The sequence below is a fragment of the Vidua chalybeata genome, chromosome 9 (assembly GCF_026979565.1).
Source record: "Vidua chalybeata isolate OUT-0048 chromosome 9, bVidCha1 merged haplotype, whole genome shotgun sequence".
In the NCBI taxonomy this organism is placed as follows: domain Eukaryota; kingdom Metazoa; phylum Chordata; class Aves; order Passeriformes; family Viduidae; genus Vidua; species Vidua chalybeata.
The window spans coordinates 10,255,211-10,281,428 of record NC_071538.1 but is presented as its reverse complement, the minus strand read 5'-3'; the positions used below and the strand labels follow the sequence as shown (position 1 = coordinate 10,281,428).

General features: G+C 40.3%; 2 protein-coding genes across 2 annotated transcripts; one reads left to right on the top strand and one right to left on the bottom strand.

Moving 5' to 3' along the window:
- Positions 1–958: 958 nt before the first annotated feature.
- LOC128792010 (cytochrome c oxidase assembly factor 7) lies at positions 959–6,134 on the bottom strand. Its single transcript, XM_053950047.1, has 6 exons — positions 6,049–6,134; positions 4,266–4,321; positions 3,590–3,650; positions 3,278–3,418; positions 3,061–3,201; positions 959–2,246 (listed from the first exon to the last, which is right to left on the bottom strand). Exons 4-6 carry the CDS (start codon positions 3,381–3,383, stop codon positions 1,798–1,800), a joined length of 696 nt encoding a protein of 231 aa, XP_053806022.1. The 5' UTR covers positions 3,384–3,418; positions 3,590–3,650; positions 4,266–4,321; positions 6,049–6,134; the 3' UTR covers positions 959–1,797.
- A 233-nt stretch (positions 6,135–6,367) lies between these two features.
- ZYG11B (zyg-11 family member B, cell cycle regulator) lies at positions 6,368–25,681 on the top strand. Its single transcript, XM_053950048.1, has 14 exons — positions 6,368–6,428; positions 12,032–12,197; positions 14,563–15,317; positions 17,326–17,466; positions 18,695–18,871; positions 19,032–19,096; positions 19,686–19,785; positions 19,866–19,916; positions 20,451–20,612; positions 20,739–20,786; positions 21,433–21,630; positions 21,726–21,778; positions 22,019–22,116; positions 23,681–25,681. The coding sequence occupies exons 1-14, from the start codon at positions 6,426–6,428 to the stop codon at positions 23,869–23,871; spliced, it is 2,208 nt and encodes a 735-aa protein (XP_053806023.1). The 5' UTR covers positions 6,368–6,425; the 3' UTR covers positions 23,872–25,681.
- Positions 25,682–26,218: the final 537 nt, after the last annotated feature.

Genomic DNA, 26,218 nt, shown 5'->3' with positions numbered 1-26,218 from the left:
CCTTAATTTGGCTTTGTCAAAAAGCCAAACCACAACCAGTGGTGCAAAATTGGATGACACTTCATAAACTTATCTTACACACTTCACAGCTTTTATGAAAATGGTTTGCTTTATAGTATTTAAGCTCTGCAAGTCTGTGAGTTCTCGAGTGCTATGAAAAAACCTCCCCACAACATGCACTTTATATGTGGCTTTAATTATCCACAGTGAGCGTCACTCTGCTGAGGATGTTCTCTGGTGCTTGTTTGCTGTGTTGATTGGAAGTTCCTGGGAGGATCACTGACAGTCATTAGTCCTGCTGGAAGAAAACTGCTCTAGTGCTTGGGCTGAGGATCTGAACAAGGCACTCTGTGGCAGTGAGCATTACAGGGCTTAAAATACCACCCAAATCTCCAGTGCCTTGACCCACCTGTAATTGCCTACTCCAGAACACACGGATTCCAAACTGTTTTATTACTAGTGTTACACTCCACAGAGGTAGCATTTACTTACCTTTCCCAAGTGAAACAAATACCAAGAATAGTACCTAGCAAAAAATCAGGGAAAGAGTGTTCCTCTAAGAGCTTCACCTTTTTGAACTGCAAAAAATAATTGTTAAGAGAAAAATTACTCTGATTTTGCCACTGCTATTTGCTTTTTTTTCCAGGCTGCACCAGAGCCACACCAGTGTGCAGTTTTCATACACTGCCATCTGTTGTTACAGGGTGCCTGTGTCACTGCTGTGCTGTGCAGCTCGGGTTTCTGTTCGAGCAGCAAACATCCTTCCCAAGAACTCTGTTAAATTGGAAGAACTGCTTTAATTCATGCATGCAGCGAGATTCCAACAACTCTGCTTTCATTTGTGGCCACAGCCAAAGTAATGTTGCTTTTAATCCCACTTCACTTATTTCAATAGTTAAGTTTGTATCTTTATTTAGTGCAGAGCCAGAGGATTCAGGTTCTGAGTAGTAAATTTACAGGAAAACATACACACCACAAACTTCATATGTATTTACACACACCAAAATTCCAAAGGATCCTGTCAGCACATTAATATGCTTATGCTGTTTAAATATGCCCTGCTTATTTAAACAGCTGTTCCAGAATCTGTATGTTTAGCTGCTGTTTGTATATATATAGGTTACGGATTTGAGTCCAAGATCTGATGAGTTAGCACCTTGTTCCCTAAATCTGAACTAGAAAAAAGGTTCCAGAAGCTAGCAGGAAGGTAAAACAATTTGTGTGTGACAAAGTAAGGGGCAATCATGTGCTGGGAGAGCAGCCTAAAGCACTCAGGCACATACGACAGGTAGATACAGAGTCACAAACGAATTGGCCTAGACCTATGGAATTACAGATTAATATCCATGACTTAGAGCAGCTCACTCAAGTGTGCAGCTATCAAAGTTCTGAAAACGCTTGTGAGAGATGGAACAGTTCAGACTGCCCAAGCTGGGATTACCTGCAGTTGTGATTTTTGTGTGTCTTAGAACTGGTCAGAGCACAAGCCTGGATATTGAAGCGTTGGACACAAAAGAAATCCTTTGTGCTTGAAACCATGGGGAATATTCCCAAAAAACCACAAGTTTTTGGCTTCCTTAAAAAGACGGGAAGGATCTAAGCAAAACACACTTAAGAATTTGTGTGCTCAAAAACGTAGAAAGGCACAGCAGAGACAGTTATTTGTTGTATCCACAAAAATATAATTTTATTTGTATATCCAGACTATTTATTTAAATGAAAACTGTACGCTCACAATTTAAATAACAAGTTCACTTGTCATTTAAAAACCAGTCTTAATATCTGAAACTGCCAGTTTTACTCCCCAAATGTTAGAGAACTTGCAGCTTCTTTCTGTTCTTTATGCAACTGTTTTGCCCTGTTTTTCAGATCCTCTGCCTTAGCATCATTCTTCTCAACACCATCTCCCAGTTTGTACATGCGGCTGGCATTGGCACAAGCCCACACGTGCCCCAGCTCACAGCCTTTCAGCGAGTACTTCAAGGCATGGCTCATGTCCTTGGGGACCCCAGGTGCTCCCTGCAGGTATATCACACTCAGGTTGAAGCAGCTGGGAGCAAAATTGCCATCACAGGCTTTTGTGTAATAGTCTCTAGCAACAACAGGGTCAGGCTGACCATCGTTGGCTTTCCCGTCCTGGGCCAGCAGCCCAGCGCTGTGACACGCATTTGCTGACTTCTTCCCACCTTTCTCACAGGACTTGATGAAAGATTTGTAGGCAGCTTTCAAATCTGGGTTGAGTCCACCTGTTAGTCAAGACATTACTGTGAGAACATGTTAAAACAGCTGGGAGCTTTCTGCTTTGCAGGATGCTTCCCACTAGAAATATAGCATCCATCACTTTAGATATTACAGTCAACATTTAGGACTTCAGAGACATTACTGTTGTCTCAGTGACAAACATTTTGCTAATGTCTTTGACTTAGAAAACTGTCCTCCACTCACCAGTAATCACAATAGCACTGGTATCCAAACAATAACCCAGACCCACAAAACACTCTTCCTACTACTATATCCATGGATTTAATATCTTGCACTAGGCAAGTATTATTTTGCCAGTATACCTACACCAAGATTGTTACTAGTTTTGAACTACAGTTAAAATATTGTTCCTTACTATTACTGTCTTTCGGAAGATCTCTGACTAATTTAAGTGCTTTCCATTACTGTGCCAGCAAATACATTTTGAGCAGACTTGGAGGCTACTGAGGTATGCATATTACTAGTCTGTGACTTTTCTTTCTCTTCTGTCTGACAAGAAGAAATGTTGTGAATATGCAGTAACATTGAGCACTGGCTGTACTTACATGTTAAACAGTTGTAATTATACAAAAAATAATACATAGTTAAAATACAGCTGATTTTTCAGAAGGAAGCAATTTTAGGTTTTCCATCCTCCCCCAACTTTTATGAGATGACCATGAAAGGGGCGGGACAAGTAGTTGCTCCTTCAAGGTCAGGAGGACAAGGCAGATGTGAGGGTGGCCAGGTATCGGAACAGGCTGTCCGGGGAGGTGGAGGAGTCACCTGCGGCCCGAGCGCCAGAACCCCCCTGCCCACCTTTGCCGAGGGCCTGGTAGGCCCCCAGTTTGTAGCAGCTCTCGCTGTGCCCGTGCACCTCGCAGTTGTCGCGCAGCACCCGCGCCGCCGCCACGAAGTCCTTCCTCACGGCGTCCAGGTAATCGGCGAAGCGCTGGCAGCCTGCGGGGTTTGGGACACGGGCTGAGCCTCCCGCCGGCCCCGCGGCGGCGGGCGGGGGGCGGCGGCGGGGCCTTACCGTCCGGGTCCTTCTCCTTGAAGCACTGGTAGCTGTACTCCACGTGCAGGTTCTCCAGGTACGCCCGCACCTCCTCCTCGTCCGCGAAGTTGATGAAGCCGGCCATGGCCGCGCTGGGTCACGGCGCGATCGCTGCGGCGCCTCCCGCGAGCACCGAGCGTTCGATTCGGCACCGCCCTCCCGGGGCCGCCCCTTCCCCGCCTGCTCCGACCGCCCCTCCCGTGGCCGCTCCTCCAGCCGCTTCTCCCGCCCCTTCCCCGCCCGCCCCTCAGGTCACTCCCCCCGTCTCTTCCCCAGCCTCTCTTCGCGCACCTTCCCTTAGAGCTCCTCTCGTTACGGTTCCTGCTGTGCGCTCGCGGGGTCGCCGGAAACTCTGACGGTTCAGCAGTTTTAGGCGATAACACACAGTTAGAATTTTACTTTCAGAGTTTTGCAGCACCGGGTGCGTATTCCCGAGGTCTGATTCAGCACAACCCATAAACTGAGACATGGCAGTACATTAATTGCACTCTGCATGGCCTAGGAGCAGGGTGGCTTTCCCTATTCCTCGATCTGCCTCCTGCACACTTTTGTTTGGATTAAAGCTCGATAATTTCCAAATCCGTTTTAGAACAGAGGTGCTGCTGTGAGAAACTGCTCCCAGCCACCACTCCTTTCTGTGGTACCACAAAAGCTCTCACAGGTGCTTTTTAAAGTACTGGAACCTGCACTGAGCAGGCAGTGCCGGGGCACTGGGAACACCCAGAAACGGGTAAGCACTTAACACACAACGACCCCTGGTTCTCCTGGATCTGAGAATCACAGAATGGTTTGGGTGGGAAGGTACCTTAAATATAATCTCGTTCCATCCCCCTGCCATGGGCAGGGATACCTTCCACTACCCCATGTTGCTCAAAGCCCCATCCAACCTGGCCTCGAACACTTCCAGATATGGGCACCCACAACATTATGGATTAATTTAACCCAAATGTGATAACAGAATACTTACAGAGAACATGGCACACACTATCCAATTCCAGCAGTTCTGAGCACAAACTGAATTTTCTGTGAGTAAAGTAGCCCATTAGAATTCTGTGTGATAAATTGCTTAAAATCAGTCTGAGTTAAAATAAATTTCAAAGAATATTTGCAATATTTGCAAATGCTTTGTCCCAAATTATTTTAGTAGGATAACACTGGCCCATCAAGTTTTTGGGATAAATAAAACTCAGTTAAGTCCTGTGCAGAGTCTCCCATATGAAGAAGCCTTATTCTTCATTAAGGGCTAGAGCTAACTGTGACCAACTGTGCCAGCTGGACTGGCAGCAAACCCTGCCAGGTGCATAGCTGAAACACCAGTTACACCTTCTAAAGTATTTCCTTAAAACTTTTCAGACTGTTAAAAATTTGGTTTGTAGTTAAAACACATTTTCCATGTGCAGCTAAAGTTTTGTTTTCAATATGTATTGACCAAAACCCACTGCCACGTGTGTGAGACTGCAGGTAGAAGATACACATTGCTTGGCCAGTGCTGGCTGCAATCTGAGAATGTTTGTGTGAATCTCCATTCTGGATGGGGCCTTTAAAAGATGAACTGCTTTTGTACCAGCAATACTGTTTCTCTGGAAATTCAGCTTTGAAAACATTTCAGTTTGCACTGTAGGCTCAGTAGAAATTCCTTGAGTTTAAGTCCTTGGAGAGTCTGCTCATGCTGGGATTTTGTCTTTGCAGTTTCTGATGCCAATGCTGAGCCTGTGCCAACTCAACCATATGGCTGCTCCATACCAGGAGTGGATTCCTGAGTACAGGGAGGCAGGCTAAGAACGGGCACTGGGAGCAGGGGGTCAGTCTGTCACTGAAAGTTCACTACCTGAGCCCAGTTCCTATCATAAATTCAGAAAACAAGACATCTGGTGATAGGTCAGAGTGAATCAGTGAATTTAAAAGCCATTGAAAGAATAGTCTGGAATCTTGCAAAGACATTACGAAGTGGAAGAAACACGTAATGGACTAAGAATAAGAGTATGAGCTGCTTCTTTATCTAAGCTAATATCTGTGTCCATAATTATGTAAGTTGTTTCTTCTAAGCAGATTAGGTTTTTAAGTGGTTCAATTCAGAACATGAAGATTCTTAATTCTGTGCTTGTCAGATCCTGAGCATGTAATTTATTTTCTCTACATCAGCAGCCTAATCTAAAGAATTGGAACTATAACTGACCTTTGTTTAGCAGTACTTAAACTGGTAAAACTGTGTTTCATAGTATTTATAGAATCTTTTGCCATCTTGTAACAACAGAAACATAAATAATTTTAGCAATTGTTCCTTAATATTTATTTATGTGTCTTGCTGTTTTGCAAACAACAGTTGTCCAAAGCTTCTGCATACAGAATTAGCAATTCTTTTACATAAATTCTATATCCTAATTAATTGTTTTTTTTTTATTGGGTATTTGTATCACTCTTTACTTTGTATCCTGAAACAAGAAATAACTGTATTCTCTTGACCAACAGTACATTGTATGTATTGGTTGGGAGACAGGTTTTCTTCACTAGTAGTGTTATCTGAAACATGAAATTACTTTGTATGGAATGGTTTATGCTTATAGCAAAGCTCCCCTCCAAAGGAGGCAGCAGAACCTATTGTACTGTTGTATTGTTGTGCAGGTTATTATTCATATTACCAGAATAAACCAGTTTGTGCAGGAAATACTTAAATTGCAGAGGCTTGAGAGCACGAAGGTGAAGCTGACGCCAGTTCATGGCTGTGGGAGGTCCCCAGAGCTGCTGCTCACCTGCTCCAGCCGGGCGCTCACCGGCGCCTCAGAGTTCTCCGGTCCCGGCTCCACTACCGGAGCAACCAGGCCGAAGAAAAGGTCCCACGCACTCGTAACAAGAGGGGCTGATGCGCTTTGCAGCGCAATGGCCCCTTCTCCCCACACTTCGAGCCTTAAACGCGAGTGCTGAGGCTCCGCTCCCCCAGCACGGCACGAACCTGTGCTGGCGCAGCCCCTTTAAGGGAGGCGGGTTCCCGGCCGGTTGAGGCAATATTCACTTCCAGGTCGGGGGGGTAAACACGGGGGAAGGGAGGGAAAGGAAAAAAGCGAATAGAGAAGGAGCCCAGCGACGGGACCGGCTGGCTGGGCGCTCGCCGGCGGCACCCAGCGCCGCGATGGTGAGGGGGTGGCGGTGGCGGGAGGGAAGGAAGGAGGGAGGCAAGAAGGGAAGGGGAGGGGAGGGGAGCTGTTCGCCTGCAGTCCCGGGTGCCGGACCCGGCGCAGGTAGCGGAGGTGACCCCGGGGAAGGGGCCGCCATGGCGGCGGCGCAAGCCCGGCTGAGGGGCTCAGGCGGAGCCCCCTCCCCTCCCTCCCGCCGGTACCGCGGCCGGGCCGGGGCAGCCCCGCCGTTCGTTGTGTAACCGCGGCGCTGCCGCCCGTTATGTAAAAGGACGCTCAGGACCCGGCGGACGGCAGGGAGGGAGGCTCGATCCCGTCTCGGTGTGCCCCGGTGTCCCCAGGGCGCCGGGAGGGCGATGACGGCCGGCCCAGGCTCGCCGCCCTGACCGGCCCCTCACAGCCCCGTGCGGGGCCGAGCAGCCGCGGCCGCCAGGGCGGAGCGGGGCAGAGCCCCTCGGCCGGCCGGCGTGAGGGCGCAGCCCGGCGCAGCACAGCCTCCTCCGGCTCCTGCCAGCCCCCCAGCAGCACCTTCCCGCTGGGAATTGCTTTGTCCGGGGTCTGTCTGGAGGAAGCCGTGCCAAGGCACGGTGCGTGGGCCTCGCTGAGCTCTTCCAGCACGGAGCTGCCAAAGGAACAGCCCTTCCCTGCTCCAGACAGGCCGGAGCAGAACATATGGGGAGCTGTTTGGATTGCTCCTCTGCTCCAGACATGAGTGTGCATATTTGCTTTTCAAGGGCTAGCAGAAGCTTCCTGGGCCATCTAGTCTCATCCCTTGTCATTAAAAGCCTAATTTCAGTCAATCCCCTAATAAAGTTATGTGTCATTGTTATTGAAGTAGGTACATTTTGTGCCTGCTCTTTTAATCAGTGAACTAGGGTAGAATTTCATTGTTTATCTATGTACTGATGTCTAAATTTATGGCAAAACTTCCAGTTCATGGCATTTCTACATACCTTTGTTGCTGTATTTGCAGTGTGCTTCTCTTAATGGCTTTTTCCATCTATAGTATATATTCATTGTGCTGTATTTATTTATAGGTGGCATATGTATCTCTCACCTTTTGATCTTCTAGGCTAAGAAAAGCTGAGTTTATGTCCTATTCCCAATGTGCTTTTCCTCCCCAGGGGATTCTAGTAGCTTTAAGAGTTACCTTTAAACTGAAATGGTGCAGGTATCTCTTGACATAAATAGCCCTGTGAGATCTCCTGAGTGTCTTGAAAGTGACTTAATCCTTCCCTATTTTTTTTTTATGCTTCTCCTGGCACCTTCTTTGGCTGCTTCACCTTGTTCTTTTGTGGTTCAGCACACCACTCTGGTTCCACTCTTTATCATTTCTAATTGATGAACTCTTATCTGAAGTTCTTGATATTAATCTTTAAATAAATGGCATTACTATGTCGTTCTAATGGGGCACTATTTAATTTTAGGCCTCTTGTGATCACTGTTGATTTTGTATCAGTAGCAGCTTTAATCTCTATGTTCCCACTTCTTGTGCCAGAATAGTTAATGTTAAATTGGAGTTTTGAGCATAATCCTTCCTTGAATCTGGCTAATAAATCACCTACTTCTGTTTAATTCCATTTAACTTAATTTAAATAGGATACTCATAAAGCTTTCTTACTAGCATAAATCATGAAACTGTTTATTTTTCACTGCCTTTCGTCTGTTAGCACTCAGAAGAATTTTGGTGTCTGTTGCTTGAGTTGCTATTTCTTAATTGTTTTAAAAATGTTCATTTTAAGAAAGTAAGTAAAGTTTTGGGGCTGTGGAGAGGTGGAAAACATGGTACATCCAGCACCAAAGACCAAGGCTCTAAATTACCTCTCTCTTATTTTCCTGTTAATGTTTTGAGAGAAATGATCACCACAAATTGAAAAGTTCCTAACCCTGTCCTAATCTTGTCCTTTGAGACTTCAGAGAGGGAAAAGCAGGTGGGCCTGGCTTACAGAGACTTTGCATGTTTGGGGTTTGTCATCCTGAGTCTGCAATTGGGTGTAAAACTTGGGGAGCACATCACAGACATGGCTGTGTTAGAAATGAAATTGGTATTTGTCTTCCGATGTTAGATACTCATTTATAGAGGGGGGAACAAGAACCAGCCAAAACAAAACACTACTGACGGAAAAAAAAAATTGATTTTTAATGAGTCTGAGAGATAGAGCCTGTAGGAACTGAATCTGTCAGGCTGGAGTTGGTAGGATCACAACCAGCTGTAGTGAGAAAAGTCCACACAGCAGTGGAAATTTTTTTTTTCTTTTTTTTTTGCAAAGCTAGATTGTAATGACTGACAGAAAACAGCAGTTACACCTGTTTCTTATTTTTCTTTAGGTATTGTTATATAAGCAGGTACTTGCCTGGTGATGCTTCCCCAAAGGAACAGATTTTATTTTGATACTTGCACTCAGCCAGTTAATCTGGGTTTATAATGTTTGCCTTAAGATTCTTTAAGTTATTCCTGGTGCTTTAATGTGTCCCCTTAAGTTCTTTTTGCTTTTTAACTGCACTTTGAAATATGTGTTGAGTATATTCTCATGCTATTTAAAGCTGATTCATGGAATTCTCAAAAGAAAAGGTGGAGGATAATGTTCTTTGGGAGAACCTTTCCAACTGGCGTGAGCTTGAAGCTGGTTTTGCATTTCAGTTCACCACTGTATTGGATTACTGTTAGAGGCCAGCAGCCAGGCAGTTTGCCCCATCACCCTGCACACTTTTGGTTTGCCTTGATTATATTGAATACATAAAAAGTTGGTTTTTTAAAAAAGAATTAAATTGAATAAGCCTTTAAAAGCACATCTAAATGCAATTATTCTACTTTTTATGCTATTCCATAAGCTAGCCAGGTTTTAGATGTGTCACATTGCTCTCATAATATATGTTTTAGTTAATGAAGGCACCCCAGCTTGCATCATGTAATTCATAATTCTGTGGTTTGGAGAATTAATTTTTATATTTGTTTCCTACTCAATTAATTTGATATAATGAAAGAAACTGTGAGGTTAATTGAAGTATCAGATAATTGGGATGACTATGAAAAAGTAAAATAGCATAAGGGAAGTTCTACTGAAAAACTGCTGGGTGATGTTTATTAAATAATAAAAAAAATGGAGTGCTCTGCTATGGTTGACATACATTTATAGTGTCTCATTAGACAGAAAGTGAAGTGATCAGAAAACAAATGGCAGGTTTGTCTTCAACTTGACATTCAAGAGCAGAGCTAGAGAAAGGAACACTTAAATTTTGGCCTTGTAAGAGCTTAAATACAACTTCAAGTGGGCAATATTGTCTTGAGGTATAGGGGAGTGAGAAAAGGAACATCTTCAGCTCATATGAAAGGCTTCCAGACTGCATTTGAGTTGTTCTATTTCAGTAGCAGGCAGTCTAGGAAATTGTTTTTAGGATGCTTGTCAGAGGACTTTATTAGATACAGATAAAAACATTTTGCCTGTCTGCCCAGGTTACCTCAGGAGCCTTTATCAGGGGTGTTTTCTCAGCCTTTTGGCAGCAAGCTGAAGAAATATTACAAACAGCTCCTATAATGGGAATGAGTGGAGTTAATAAAAACAAAACTGTGTTGTTTGCAAGTATAATTGATCCCTGCTTGTGGTTTTTGTTCCTTGACTGTGTGGAGATGCCCTGCGTGAACTTCCAGAGGGATTATATAAAAATTAAACTTGCATTTCCAAAGGACAGATTGGCCACTCAGAGGTACTGGTTGAAAAAATAGTTTTTCTGAGTCATATGCCAGTGGCCTATCTACAGGGCTAAAAATTCTCATTGGAGTTCGTTCACCGATACATCAAAGTGTTTCAGCTCTTCTGGCAGACAGGAAGGAACAGTTCCAGGAGGAATGAAGAGAGACAGTATTATGGTTTTGTCATCTTTGAGCATCAAATTAGAAACACAAGATCTAATGGAGATGTGGATGTCTTTGCTTCAGTGGGAATGATTTTTATACACCTTTGAGTAAAGATTCTGATTTTTGTTTGATTCATCAGCTGTCATAGGAGTCCTGAGTATATATATTGATTTCAAGTTTAAAAGAAAAATTTCCCATCTCATATAAAAATGTACTGTTTTAAAATAGTCAGGCATCATGGCACACTACAAAGAAACAAAAAGAAACAAAAGACATTCACAATTCCAAATTCTGTCCTTTGTTTTCTTATCATCTTTAGGTTGAAGGCAGCCAAAATTGCTGTTTCCTAGTATGGGAGCAAGTTGCATTACAAAGTAACTCCTGTTTTTATAATGATTCAATGTAATAATAAAGCTTAAGAAATAATGAAACTTAAGCACTTAGCAAAACTGAGTTAGAGGAATAAATGTTGCATGTCAAAAGCAGCAGAAAGAGCTTGCATTTGAATAATTTGGAGATTTTATTTCCCAAGCCTGTACTTAAGTCTTCAGGAGCTATTAAACTGCAGTCTCTATTGTTGTTAATACATGATTCATTAAAGAAAGACTCCATTCCATCTTTGCCCTAATGTGGTACCTCCCAGTCCTCAAATATGTGGACCTTATTTTAGAAGATTTATCTCTGTAACCCTATTTATATTTCTTCTCTATAACTTTTTACATATTTCAGTACTCCTGTGATCAGCACGTTAGGCAAGCAAAGCAACAGAAGTTAAATGAGCTGAGAAAGAAATGTGAAATGGTCCAGAACTTTCCATATAAAAGGGAAGCTACTATTTTTCTTACAGATGAGATCTGACAACAGTTGATGCTGTTATTTTCAATATTGTCTGGGGGAGTATGTACCAGTCACTTGGCCTTCTTTTGTGTGGTGCTGGGGATGATTCACAGTGCTGAGAGTCATTCTTTATGTTGATTAATCTGTGTGGCTGAAAACAGTAGGTTATTATTAGACAAGGAATAAAAAAACCCTTTGAGATTTTCATGTATCAGTGTACAACCTCAAACTCTGAGGCAAAAGATCAAGTTTATATTCTGCCTTGTCCTTTGTACCTAGACTTCTGCTGTAGATGATTTCCAGGTGCAGAGTGCCTGGAAAGAGGAAAAGGATTACTGTAATAGTTTATTGCTGCACAGGATTTGGAATTAAACTAGTTCTTTTTGGGTTTCATTTTTTGATGTGAAGCTCTAGCTGCCCTTTTCAGTATCAAAAATTGCTCCTATATATGCAATTTATCTGCAGTATCTGCATTTCTTATGTAGGTTGGTAGTAGACTTCTAATACGCGTTGACTTAAATGAAAGATTAAAATAAATATTTTAAATCCAGAAGTATAATTTGATTTTTAAATGTTCTTTCAGTCTGTCTTGATTGATTAATTCCCAGTAGACTTCGTAAATTAAAACTATTTTTCAGCAATTGCTTTTCTTCCTCTGGGAACACAAGTAGGGTTCAAAGCACAGCAGACGTGACTGGATGTGGTTCTGGGGGTGACAGGGGAAGGAGGCTCCCATTGCTTTGGCCAGTTATTCATTGTGTGACCCGACTTCGTGTGGCTCTGAGGGAGACATCTCCTCTTGAAATATTTGCCAGACTAACAAAAAGGTCATTATAGAGTAATGGAAGGTTCATAGAAAGAATGACTTGACTAAATCTCCTTTGTTTCATTATGTTTTGCATGTGACAGGAGGAAGCTTCTCCATATTCTTTACTTGATATCTGTTTGAATTTCCTGACTGCCAACCTAGAGAAGTTCTGCACAGAAAGGCAAGATGGAACATTTTGCTTGCAGGAGCCAGGAATGTTCCCTCAAGAAGTGGCTGATCGACTGCTGCAGACAATGGCATTTCATGGTAAAAACAATCATTTGTGGGTCAGCAGTGAACATATTTCACTGGAATGTGACATTGCAGTTCTGCTATATTTTCTAGTAGAATCTGCTGTTGCAGCTGTTAAAACTGTGTTCTGTAATCCCTTAACAGAGAATTTTTGTTATTTTTGCTTTACACAGCTTCAGCTGAGCTTTGCATTGCCACATAGATTTAAATAGAAAGTTCTTAGTCTTAAGACTAAGGTTTATGATTTTACTGTTCCTTTATTTGAACATTCTTCAATCTTCTTTCAATCATTTAAAAAAAAATCTACTACTTCTAGCAACAATACCTCTTGAAGAGCATTTAATTGATTTTTTTTTTTTACTGTGTGCCCTTGTGATTAAGTTAGAAAGTAACCTTGTGATTCATTAAAACGGTTTCTTATCTCTCTTAACACTTTTATTGGCATGGAATTATTTGTTTCATAGCACTCAGTTTTAGAGTGGCATAAACAGCTTATGGTATTCTTACATTTTGTGTACTGGCTTACTGGTTCTCTGTCAGCATTTCTCTGAAGATAGGGCTGACATCTTGGTTGCTTGCTTTAAGCATGATAAAATTTATATAACAAAACTTCTTGTCATAAAAAAGTAAAAGTATAAATTGTGCTAGAGTAGAGATAAGAGAACCATTCCTTGAGATGCTGGAGGCTTTTGTTAAAAAATGAGACACAACACTAGAAAAATTACTGTAAACAGACCAAACACCCTATCTTATAGGTGCAGATTTTATTTGGGTCTTACTGGGCAAGTAATAGTTTTCTCAAGTTGTTCTGGTCAGAAGTAACAGAAGGAATGGTCCTAAAATAGACAAGCTCATTAAAAAAAAAGGTAATCTTTAATATACACTACTTTCTGATAAGAAATTATTTAGAGTAGTCCCAAGAAATCAGATTCAAGGAAACTGAATTACCAGAAATTTACTACCAGTGCTGGCAGTGGTAGTAGAAGACACTTCCAGACACCACAATGTCACAAACACAGAGAATGCAGGATGGAAAAAAGTGTGTGGCAGGTAAACACAATGTGGCTAAGGTAGGCCAGAGAGAGAGCTTTAGTCCTTAAATGAAGAGATTAGCAAAAATTAAGAAGTAATTTAGTGATATTTTAACCAAAGTGTAATTATATTTATTGTTTTTTATTTTTTCTGCTCCATACCATCCTGTTTCATCCCATATTTTTGCTTTCCCTGCAGAAGAGGAAAGTAGTCCCCTTACTACTTGGTCAGAAATACCTGAACCATTTGCTCCTTAGAAAGGTCTGCAAATCTTTATATTTGCCTTTGTCACAGAGGCAATTACTAGCCCATGACTTAAATCCAAACTGTAGTGGCAATGATGTTATTATTCAAATATATTGCATTTTTATTTCGATTTCTTTGTTAAGTATGTGTGAAGATAGGAGATGAAAAGCTAGGAGTGTTGACGTTTATAACCCTGTAGGAGCAAAACTAGGACATGTTCTTCCTACTCTTTTTGTGTGGATGCTTGTGCAACCGTACCCTTCACATGACTTTTCGTAATCCTTCTGTTGATAAGACACCAAGATTTCATATTTGTATATTCAATGCATTTTTGATAATTTCAGGACCTCACTGTATTTTTTCAGTTAGGATGTTGCCAGGGTCTTGTAAGAAAAGGCTACTTACTTATTCTTTCTACAGAGTAAAAAGATACTAAACGAGATTGTTGCTTTTTCTTTTTTTCATTGCTGTCTTTTTCTCCTTCCCACCCTTTCCTTGCCCTCTTCTTTCTATCCTTTGAATCACTTTTTATGTTTCTCACATTCAGCTTGTTTCTGAGCAACACTCCTACCTTCTTCATATAGAACTTAATTAGCTTAATTTAGTATTGATCCTACTTATGAATTCAATCAAATGCTAGATTATGTAGTTAAAGCAAGATGAGAACAGGTCACTGATAGGCGGTGCAATCTTGAGATTAATGAACTGTGTCCAGAGGAGAATTGCACTCAGAAATTTTGAAATTCTGCTTTTAGCACACTTCTAACCAGTTCAGTGAGAAAAATGCAGCAAATGAGGGCAGCAGTCTGATTTGTTTTTGAATCATACCAATATTTTATTTATTGTGTGTTCCATTTTCTGAACCAAACAGGTAGTGTGCATTTACTGCTTCTTATTTATCTGTCCTATTCTTAAACCTGGAATTTTCCAAACATGACCTCATAATCTTCAAAGCGGAATTGCAAACGTAAGATTTCGGGATTGGTGGCGTAATGATCCAAGGCAAACTACTTTGTAATTAATTTTCTCTGCCAACACTTTGTACCTGTCAAAGTGGTGCTGTGTAACACTGGAGCTAAGCACTGATGCTGTTTTCCCACAGGGCTTCTGAACGATGGGACCGTGGGCATCTTCCGAGGCAACCAGATGCGCTTGAAGCGAGCCTGTATCCGCAAAGCCAAAATCTCCGCCGTGGCTTTCCGCAAAGCCTTCTGCCATCACAAGCTGGTGGAGCTGGATGCCACGGGGGTGAATGCAGATATAACAATCACAGACATTATCAGTGGACTGGGCAGCAATAAGTGGATCCAGCAGAATCTGCAGTGCCTGGTGCTGAACTCACTGACTCTTTCTCTGGAAGACCCCTACGAGAGGTGTTTCAGTCAGCTGTCCGGGCTCCGCGCGTTGAGCATCACCAACGTGCTCTTCTACAACGAGGACTTGGCAGATGTTGCTTCTCTTCCCAGGCTGGAAAGTCTGGATATATCCAACACCTCTGTCACTGACATAACAGCACTCCTCACCTGCAAAGACAGGCTCAAGTCTTTGACCATGCACCATCTGAAATGCTTGAAAATGACCACAACCCAGATTCTGGATGTTATAAGAGAACTAAAATACCTGAATCACCTTGATATTTCAGATGACAAACAGTTCACATCGGACATAGCTCTTCGTTTACTGGAACAGAAAGATATCTTGCCTAACCTTGTGTCTTTGGACATTTCTGGAAGAAAACATGTCACAGATAAAGCTGTGCAAGCATTCATTCTGCAGCGGCCCACGATGCAGTTTGTAGGACTGCTAGCTACTGATGCCGGCTACTCAGAGTTCTTAACAGGAGAAGGAAACCTGAAGGTTAAGTGCAGGAATTAATTTCACTGACAAAATATAATGTGCAGGGAAAATAGAGCTAATCATTTGTAAATGTATGTGTGTAGGTTCATTTTTTAAACTGTTAATTATAATTACTGGCTTTAGGTGAAATTCCTATTTAATTTTGACACAAACTGCTAAATTTACATAATACTGGGTATATACATATACTTGTAAGAGACATGTTTTCTGTGCCTTTTCAGTGAACCTTAGATCTTGATTTTCCATATCTAAGAGAACTGAACTTTATCTTGTCTGAAGTCACTTAGTGGGATAATATTCTCTGGATTCCAGACAGCATCTGGCACAAGTCAGCAATGTGTAAGGGGTGGAGGTAGAATTTGCATAAGCTTTGTGCAGTTCATGATTAACACGGCAGATACAATAAAGCTGATTAACTCAGCTGCTGTTATGCTCCATCACCACTGCTATTTCCTCTTACAGTATTTCTACCCATCTTTAAAGGTCTTCTGGTGATGATTACATCACCTAAGAAGCAATAACTTAGGATGAAAGACTTCCTCTTCTTGAACAAATCCTCAGTAACTTAGCCCCTTAGGATGAAATTATGTTTTCTGAAGTGCATTTATTTATCTTTTAGAGCCAGGCAACAAGACATCATTCCCTGTTCTGTAAAATCTGAAGGCAGTTATTGGAGAATGAGCAGGTCAGAATTAATTTTTAAAAAGTTGTTTTAGACATGTCAGTGGTATATCATCTTTGACACTGAGTTTTCCTTTCTGCTGTGTCTTGAGGATGATGAAAGCTGCAGAGGGAATGAGGAAGAGAGTCTAATGTGTCCATAGTTTAGTCTGTCTCCTGTGCAAGTCTAGTTTCCCACTTCAGTTTTAAAATTCAGAATACTCTTGTTTTAGGCAAGTGGAGTAACACAGCTACACAATTTTGTATTTTTTCCCCCGGAAACATTTGACAGTTGTTAAGGGCCAAGTCTCTTGAGTACTTAATTGTCACAGCTGATAGTGAAGTGTCTGAATGTTGAAATGCATAGAGAAAGCAAGTTCCCCTGATCCAGCACCAGGAGGTTATACTTCATGTTTGGTATAAAATAATGCAATGTAATCCTTGCTGTTCAGAATACTTGCTTCACAGAATTATATGTGCCATGAAAAGGCAGGAAGGAAGAAGGTTCTAGTAATGTGAAAGTTATAACGGACTTGTGGCACTGTGGTTAGCAAAATGCAGTTTGCATTCCTTTTTTTTTAAGGCATAATTGTCAAGAAGAGACTGTAAGCTGTGATTAGTTTTATTTCCTTTTTTTTTTTTTTTTGGTGACCTAAATTCATTAATAACTACTGAAATATTCAACTGCTTAGTCTAGATACTGCTAAAGAGTAAACAAGACACAGAACTCATGGAAACAGCAGAGGTAAAATATTACTGTCTATACAGCAGCCCTGTGAAATTTGATCATGAACACTAGGCAGATATTATAGTTGAGAACATGAAAGCAAGTGGAAATTTTTCATGTAGGGTATAATTGGCTGTACAACATGTCAGTAAACAGGATTGCCCTATTCTGATCAGAGGAGAATATAAAACAAAGTCCAAGATGCTATCAATTCTCTCAAGGCTGTACCTGATATCAGAAGTTTCAAAACAATATGCCTGTATGCAATACAGGATGCACAGAATGTGACACTTCATATATAAACATTTTGCTTTTTTTGTATGTGCCATGTTAAGTAGAACAAGTTCTGCATGCTGCCCTAAGAATTTTAAAAAACAGTGATTGCAGCAATGTTTCATTAAATAGTAGGACTGAGGAACAAACCACCTTCAGTTACACAATTTACAGTTATAAACAGAAAATATCATTAAATGGGAACTAGAGCAGGCTGGCAATCATTTGCTTACTGAAGGATTTGGCCAAATCATTGCCTTTGAAACGGCAGCTTTGCATTTTTTGAGAACAAAACTTTGAAAGTAAAATGTTGACATCTTGAACTAACGATTATTTCTGTGTTCGCAGGTGTCAGGAGAAGCAAATGAAACTCAGATTTCAGAAGCACTGAAGCGGTACAGTGAACGGGCCTTCTTTGTGAGAGAAGCACTCTTTCATTTATTCAGCCTGACACATGTAATGGAAAAAACTAAGCCTGAAATTTTAAAGGTAAAATAATAGTTTTGATGGTTCTCGTGTGTTCTTCCTGAGCTCATCCCCAAAACCCTAGTATAAATTAGTTTATAAGCTTTTAACCTTTTTGGTTGTGTTTTTAAGATTAAAATTGTAATGTTAAATAAAAATAAAGAACTATTTAAACACTAGTGATGTAGAAGATGCCCTGTAGTGTTTTATGTTAGGCAAAATTGTTCTCTACTAATGGAAATTATCTAAATTTAGTAGCATGTAATTTAATTTTTTCACGTACCTTTGATTATGATATGAAATATTCTTCAGATGCTGAATTCTGGCATTATATCATATCTGTTTGGGTTCTAATCAAAGGTCTGTCTACTCCTCTTCACTAGACACAGCAGTGCCTTCTGCTGATGCTCACAAAACAGTAATAATAAGGAAAGAATTCAATAACAGCATCTCCACTGTCACCCTCCAGTAGGGTAATGGGTGAATGGATATTTTTAGTGTTCTGTATGGGGCTGTAACCTGGAGCCCAGAAACTTCCTTAGAAATCAATTCTAGGCATTGGCTTTCCATGTCTAGAACACCAGAGATGGTTTAAGTTTTGTAGGGATCCTAAAAAGAGGATCAGTAGGACACATGGTTTTTATTTTTCTTATCCTCTTCGATGTTGAACAAGTGGCCTTAAATTTGGCATCAGTATCAAAAGGACTTTTCCAGTCAGTTATCAACAAGAAAAATATTATTATTAGGTGTTTATTTGGTGAGATCACAATCAACATACATAGCCAAAAATATCATTCAGGAAGAAGCTGCAAAAAATCTGTCCTGACCTAGCAGCTCAGGATGTGATTTGAAATGGCTCATCAGCAAACAACAAGGCACTACACCATTATCATTGCACTGCAGAAACTCCGTCCTGCTTCATTCACTTCTGAAAGGGTTTGGTGATTCTATCCCAGCCTGGCTCTTTCTAGGAATTTCTTGCAATTTGTGCAGCTTCTTCTTTGAGAGGTTGCTACAAGCTGTGCAAAAGGACTTGGAGCAGTAGAAGTTGCCAGCTTTGAATTGCTGAGCAGAAGAAAATGTTATTCCTTGAGAATTAAAATCACACCAGATGGGTTTCTCACTCAAGTACAAGGGAGGCAGCAATTGGGTGCTGTGAGTCATTGCTGTGGCCTCGAGCAGGAGGCAGATTGTTCTTGGGGTCTGTGTGCAAACGTGTGAGCAGCTAACGTGGGCCAACCTTGTGCTGCAGCTGGTGGTGATCGGCATGAGGAACCACCCCCTGAACCTGCCCGTGCAGCTGGCGGCGAGCGCCTGCGTCTTCAACCTCACCAAGCAGGACCTGGCGGCCGGGATGCCCGTGCGGCTCCTGGCAGACGTCACTCACCTGCTCCTCAAGGCCATGGAGCACTTCCCAAATCATCAGCAGGTACAAGGCAAAACTTCTCTGCTTTCTGTGGCCTCCTCTGTCTTGTGGGTCTCAACAAAAGGTTTCTCCGCATCCCAGGACCTCATGGAAATATCTTCATGGCAAGAAAGTGTTCTGAAATTTGTGTGTTTCTAATGAAGCAATTGTTTTTTTCTCACAGCTGCAAAAGAATTGCCTTCTTTCACTATGCAGTGACAGAATCCTTCAGGATGTCCCATTTAACAGGCAAGTTCTAGATGTCAGTTGAAATTAGTTGTAGCATTGCAGAATATTTTTCTTCAGAAGCTTTGTTTCTGGCCCCAGTTTTACTCAGTTTAAATAATTCCAGTGTGCTGAATTTATCTGGCCTATATTGTTTTAGGCCTGCTGGCCCAAATATATACCAGTGAGTGTAGGTCTGAAAAAATCCTTTGCTGTACAGGGTTTTTTTAACTTCACCTGGATGGGTCTATCCTTAATTCCATGTAACAGAAGTTAACATTTCTCTGGGGTTGCTTTTTGCAGACATTTTTCTACACAAATGTTTTGTCCAAATACTTTGAAGTGTGATGGTCTGGTGTTTCAGAAGATTGTGCAAAATTTTTTCTTCCTTCTTTGGAAGCACTTCCTGTGCATTCTGATACATAATTAGAAGTAATAGAACCTAAGTCAACAGCTTAAAGCTGACAGAGGCTCATGTAATACCTTCAATTTCAGTGTGTCTTTCTACTTTTCTTTCTACAGAAGTATGAAGCATACTTCTATTGTCTGTGTAAATCTTTCTTTTACTAATACTTATGAGACTTAAGAAAGTTAATTTTTTTTCAACTTCCAGGTTTGAAGCAGCAAAACTTGTTATGCAGTGGCTGTGCAATCATGAAGATCAAAACATGCAAAGGATGGCTGTAGCCATAATTTCCATTCTTGCTGCAAAGGTATGGAGCTAAGCTTTGAGATGATAGGATAACATTTGTAAAGTCTAAAATAATGTTGATTTGCTTTTGTTTGCTTACAGCTTTCAACAGAGCAAACAGCTCAACTTGGTGCAGAACTCTTCATTGTTAGGGTAAGTCAGATGCTTTCCTGCCATCCTCTCCAGCTGTTCATACTAGCAGTATTCCTGAAGATACAAAGTAAACATAAGGAGATAAAATCCTAAGAAAATATTAATATATATTCATGTGAAAATTATTTAGAAGGTAAGCCAAAGTGGAAAAACTTGGCACAATTAATGCAAAGTAAGATACCAAGACAGACCTTGATTTGAAGTTCATTCTTTAAGGTGAAAGATATTCTAAATGAGACTATTTGAAGTAAATACTGCTGTAAAGGTTCAGAGTTCTGTGGATGGCCTTCTGCCATCTGTAATAGCCCTACACATGTAATTACTGTGGAAACAAAGGAATTCCTTTAGCAGGTAACCACGTTCAGAGTAGAGGTAAAAAGTTTAATAGCCAGTTTATTTTGTATCATTTGACTCTAAGCATGTCTATTTTTACTCTGTGTATAAATGACAGCTATGCATTGCCCACTTAGTGTAGAAAAAAGCAGAGGAGTTAATCCCTATATTGATATTTTGATGTTTTTTTTTTTTCCCCAGCAACTTCTACAAATAGTGAAACAGAAAACGAATCAGAATCTTGTAGATACCACCCTCAAGTTCACATTGAGTGCACTTTGGAACCTCACAGATGAATCTCCAACAACGTGTCGGCACTTTATTGAAAACCAAGGGCTAGAACTTTTCATGAGAGTATTAGAGGTGAGGAAGGGGGGCTTGGTGATGGATTATAATTTTATAATAATTAATAAATAATGGTTTATAATTAAAGCTGTTTCAATAATAAGCATAAATGTTTACTTGTTTTTTTGTTTCCTTTATCCACAGTCTTTTCCATCTGAATCATCCATCCAACAGAAAGTTCTTGGACTTTTGGTGAGATGAAAAAGAAAAAGAGTCTGAAATATATACTTTTAAAATTTTATTTTGAAAGGATTTTTTTTAACCTATGTTAATCTGAAAAATTAGTTTTTCATATCCTAATATTTTTACCTTCTTCTTTAATCCTTATAGTGTGTATTATTCACAATTGACATCTTTTTGGGCTGTTTTGTGTTTCTTCAAAAGTTATATTGATATTGGTAATTAGAGTAAATAAAAAGCACTTTTAAAAAAGGAGAGTGAGGCTTCACTTGAGTCCAAATGCAAAAAGTAGGTTGAAAGTTAGCAGAATGCAGAATTTTGCACTGCTGAATTTTTTTGAAATTGGGCTTGAGAATGCTAAAAATAGCCTTTGATTTAGTGTGATCAACATGTTAATGGCATAAAATCACTTACGAGAAAACCTCTTTGTTTTGATGCAAATTCCTGCTTAGACTGGAAAAATTTCCTAAAGCAAAAGCAGCATTTTGGCATGTGGTGGTCACCTGGATGTACAGAGATCTCATCTGAGTGTTTATCTGTGTCTACTCACACAATATAGTTCAAGTGTGTGTTTATCTTCCTCACACAGTCTTCTTTCTTTTGACATTTTCTCTTTTTTTTTTTTTTTTTATTTTTGTTATTTATTTCCCCATTCCAGAATAACATAGCTGAAGTTAAAGAGCTCCATTCTGAATTAATGTGGAAGGACTTCATAGACCACATCAGTAAATTGTTGCACAGTGTGGAGGTGGAAGTCAGCTACTTTGCAGCAGGGATTATTGCTCATCTGATATCCCGAGGAGAGCAGGCCTGGACATTAAGTCGCAGCCAGAGGACATCTCTCCTTGAACAGCTGGTACAGAAATGATGGTGAATTTTATCACAGTCTATTCTATTTTTATTTCAATGTTTGTATTTAACAATCAATGTTCTTGGTTCTGTATTTTACAGCATACTGCCATTTTGAATTGGCCAACCCCAGAATGTGAGATGGTGGCTTACAGGTAACTATTGTCCTATCTTGTGATCAAGAGTTTGGGGGGAAAAAAGCATACCACATATCTACTGTATCTGATATTTGCAGGTAGTTGTCTTAAATGAGTTTTAGATGCAGCAGACCAGCCTCTTAATGTTTATCAATGTCTCCTGTAGGTAACATATGACTGAATGAACAGACATATGACCTCTGAAGCAATAGTATCTAGTAATAAAGCAAGTAACTATTTCTTTTTTTTTTTTAATAGGTCTTTCAATCCATTTTTTCCACTACTTGGCTGTTTTATGACACCTGGTGTCCAGTTATGGGCAGTGTGGGCCATGCAGCATGTCTGCAGCAAAAATCGTATGTATTGAGAGAATATTACCCTTAAAATTCTCATTTTTTTGGTATTTTATTCACTAGCATGAAATGGGAAAAATAAGAATTTCTGGGGTATTCACTCCTAATCCTCTGGAGAAGCTACATTTGGGGCTTGACTAAATGGGGCAGAAAAAGAGAGTAGTAAAAGTTCCTTACATCTCTTCTATTAACTGAAATTTTACTGTTAGATGCATAGTGTTAATTCCAAAATGTGGATTTGTTAAGATTTAACTACATTTTTTTGCTTGCATGTGTGTTTTTAGTCAAATAGAATATGCAAATAGTAATGCTGGGCAACAAATTCCTTTTAAATTAAGAGCAATGACCATGGCATGCTACTGAGGCTTGCATTGGCCTACTCCTGATTTGAGACCAAGACAGAATTCCTTTCGTTCTGATGGTAGTTGATGCCAGAAACTTCTGGGCAAAGTTGCAGAGAAACCAAATGTTTGGTAGCAAATGTAATAACCTACTGTGGGGGGGAAAGTGTTTAATTCTGAAATATGAAGATGTATTTGGGAGGAAAATCATCAGCTTTTGGTGCTTGGTACCAAGAAAGCTTTTAGTACTCCTGGAGGGGAGATACTTTTTATTTTGACCTCCTCTTATAGATGACAGTGTAAAGTAGTCTGGAAGTAATTGGTTTAAAAATTTTTGTGTATTTTTTTTATTCTGCTGCTGTTTGTCTATGTCATAGTCACCTCAGTGAAGTAACCTAACTAAAATAATTGTAGTGCCACAGTAAATGTGATCCCCAAGGAAATGCTCAACATCAGCATTAAAACAAGTCTGGTGTTGCATCACTGAGATGAATGGAGAAATTGGGCCTGTCTGAGGTAATGCCCTGTGGATTGCATTACAGTCATCCTGACCTTTCCATAACAACTTCTGGAGCTTGCACATTACATTCACCCTACAGCTCTTTTTATAGCTGTTCCCTGCTCTTAATAATGCTGCAGCTGATGGGGGTGTGATTTCAACTTATTGAATTCCAGAATGTAAGTGGAAAAAACCCTGGAAAGGCATTTGTGGCAACTTATAATTAATGAGAGACCACCATCAGTATATTTGGCAAACTACTTGTATTTGCTCTCCAAGCCTGGAGACCTCCACAAATGATGTGGTATATCTGGTACCATTTTTTGGTAACTGTTACATATTTAGGTTTTTGGGAAAGAGGCTATTATTACCTGGATACTCATAGACACTATAGTGCTTTTGATTCCCATTTCTTCTGGTTTGTTTATGTGCACTTTAAATGCCTGTAGAGGAGGTAGGAGGAAGAGAGAATACTGTGCATATTGCAGGGCACTTTCCAGCTTTCAGCTGAGACAGACTGGTAAGAGACCTGATTACAGCTGGAGTCCTGTCCAAATAACTCTGTTGTGTTGTCAGTTAAAGTACTCATGCACTTCTGTGGACACTTTAGGGAGTGTCTTAAATACTGCCTGGAGACAAAAGTGGATTTGAATCAGTGTTTACAGTATCTCCTACCTTTACCCTAGATAATTCTGGTTTTAATTCCCTTTTTATAATCCTATTACAGCCGCCAGATACTGCAGCATGTTAATTGAAGAAGGTGGTTTGCAGCATTTGTACAACATCAAGGAAAATGTCCACACTGATCCCCATGTCCAAAGGATTGCTGTTGCCATCCTGGATAGTTTAGAAAAACACATTATGCGACATGGGAGACCACCACCATGTAGAAAACAGCAACAAACTAAACCAAACTGAAAGCTGCAGGTAGAGGAGCGTAAAGTATTGTCTCTGTAATAATCCTCTCTGATATGTGTGTAGTTGGAGTAACTTATAATATATTGGTCACCATTAAAGTGATTTGCTGGTAACTGTGGTACCCCAACCATGTGTGGTAACCTTGCTGAATGTCACCTTTAATGGCAACCACGTACACAACTTGTAAAGGGTCACAGCTTGAGCTGGTCATGCCTGCAGGGTTAGTGCTGGCTACCAGGAGATGGGACTTGTACTGACCCATATGCACAGCTGGAAAGAAGACTTCAAGGAGTATCTTGTTTTGTGACTTCTGAGAGAAAAGGCTATTCCATCCTTGTGGTTGCTGTTCATAACACTGTTCACCAGTTTGGTGTTTGAATAAAACTGTGTGTGGTTGTGAGATCAACACTTACAGACAAAAATAAAAGTCCATGCATGCAGGTGACAGAGAGACTTGTAACTAAGGCGACCAAAATGTCCATTGTCTCTTCACCTTTCTAGACAGAAATGGGGTCTTCAGCTTCCTTTTCCTTTTGCCTGCAAGCCATGTTCTTCTGTTCTCTTTACTGCTGGGATGATGCCTTTTTACAGTTCATTTCTCCAGAGTCCTCCCTGCTCCTGTCAAGGTGAGGACTAGCATCACATTCAGGGAAAGGGGAAACCCACTGAAGTAAAGCAGTAGAAGTGGAACTAAAATGAGACAGTACTAAAAGGATGTTTGAGAATTTAAATTTTATAACAAGAATGGGGTTTTGTTGTTGTGCAACTACCTTTGGTTGTGTGTGATATCTTTCTTTTGTTTTCAGAATACTGATGGGGATAGGAGAAGTCTCATTAGAGCAAAATAACTGACATGACTTCATAATGGAGGGAGTTGCATGTATTCATAGAAGGCTGGGATATTTGGTCACCTTATTTATAAGAGACTAATGATTGCTCTCATTTACTGTAAATATTCTGTCAGTATTGTGCAGTGAATTATATTTCCAAGCCATCACAGTGAGTGCAAAGTATCACCCGATGCTCTATGTAAGCCCTGTGTCAATTGCATTTTGTGGAGTATGAAATTTTACATAAAGATGCTAATTGTAACAGCTTATTTCTTGGTTACCTTTGGGTTTCAAACCATATTTTGAATGAAACATATTGCACAGTGTACAGATGCCTGATACAATGCAAGTGATGGAAGCAAACTGCATGTCCATTCAAATTCAATTTAATTTCAGGTGTTGGTTTTGTTTATCTGCTTAGTCTCCATATTTCCAAGGCAACTGATTGATATTCAAAGACTCTTCTGTAAATATTTGGTAATTCAATTTAAAAAGAAAACTTATGTTTGGTAGCTTACCAGCAGAAATGGCTTCTTCATAATGACCGTATTTTACTGGTTTTAAGTCCTTTCCCTCCCAACTCCCATCCTTCACAGAAAAACACCACCTCTAATCTTCAATAACCTAATTAATGTGTATTTCAGCAACTTCAAAAGGTACTGATCAGTAATTTAATTAGTGTTGTGTAATTGTTTTTTGTACTAAAGTATAATTTTGGCTGGCATCATTTTAATCTGTGGATCTGGTTACATAAAGTTCTCAATTCCAACAGAAATTCAGCTGGCTGTAGTTTTGAATTATGAAGGTGGTTTGAAAATTAAAAACAACCTACAGGCTTTTACCCACCACCCTTCTAAGATGTCTGCTATGGAATTTCCGTTACATGAAATGGAACACAAAACTTGTCCAAATTGGTGTCAATAGAATGAATATAAATCAATTGCTAGAAGATTTTAAAATAAAGATGACAATTATCCTTACAGTGCTGTCTTTTCCTAATAACAGGAGAATTTGCTGAAGCAACTTAACCGAAAAAAAAAAAAAATTACTCCTCCATGCAGCACAAAATGATAGGATGATGCTGGCATCAGGCCAGATGTCTGAGACATGTCACTTCATGAAGTTCTGCAACCAGCAAGCACAGAGATGCTCAATACCCATTTTCTTTTGCTCCCCCACACTTCAGGCAATCAGTGAGCAGAATTCTTTCAAGTTGAAAACTGCATGCCTACAAGTTATAAATGCACTATATCTATTTGTATTTGCCACTTATAGAAAGGTCTCTTCACACTCCTGTACAATTTCAGGAGTTTCTGCCAGGGTAGAATAATTCTGGAAGCAACTTTCAAACTTTTTGTTCCACCTGTAGCATTTGCCACCTTTTGTGAAGGCTGAAAATCCTGACTCTGCTTTACCTTTGCAGATCTTTACATAGAAAATTTATATGAGTATAATTTGGTAAGTTTCCCACACACTTTTGGCACAAGTGAAACTGTGGTTTCCTTTGATACTATCGT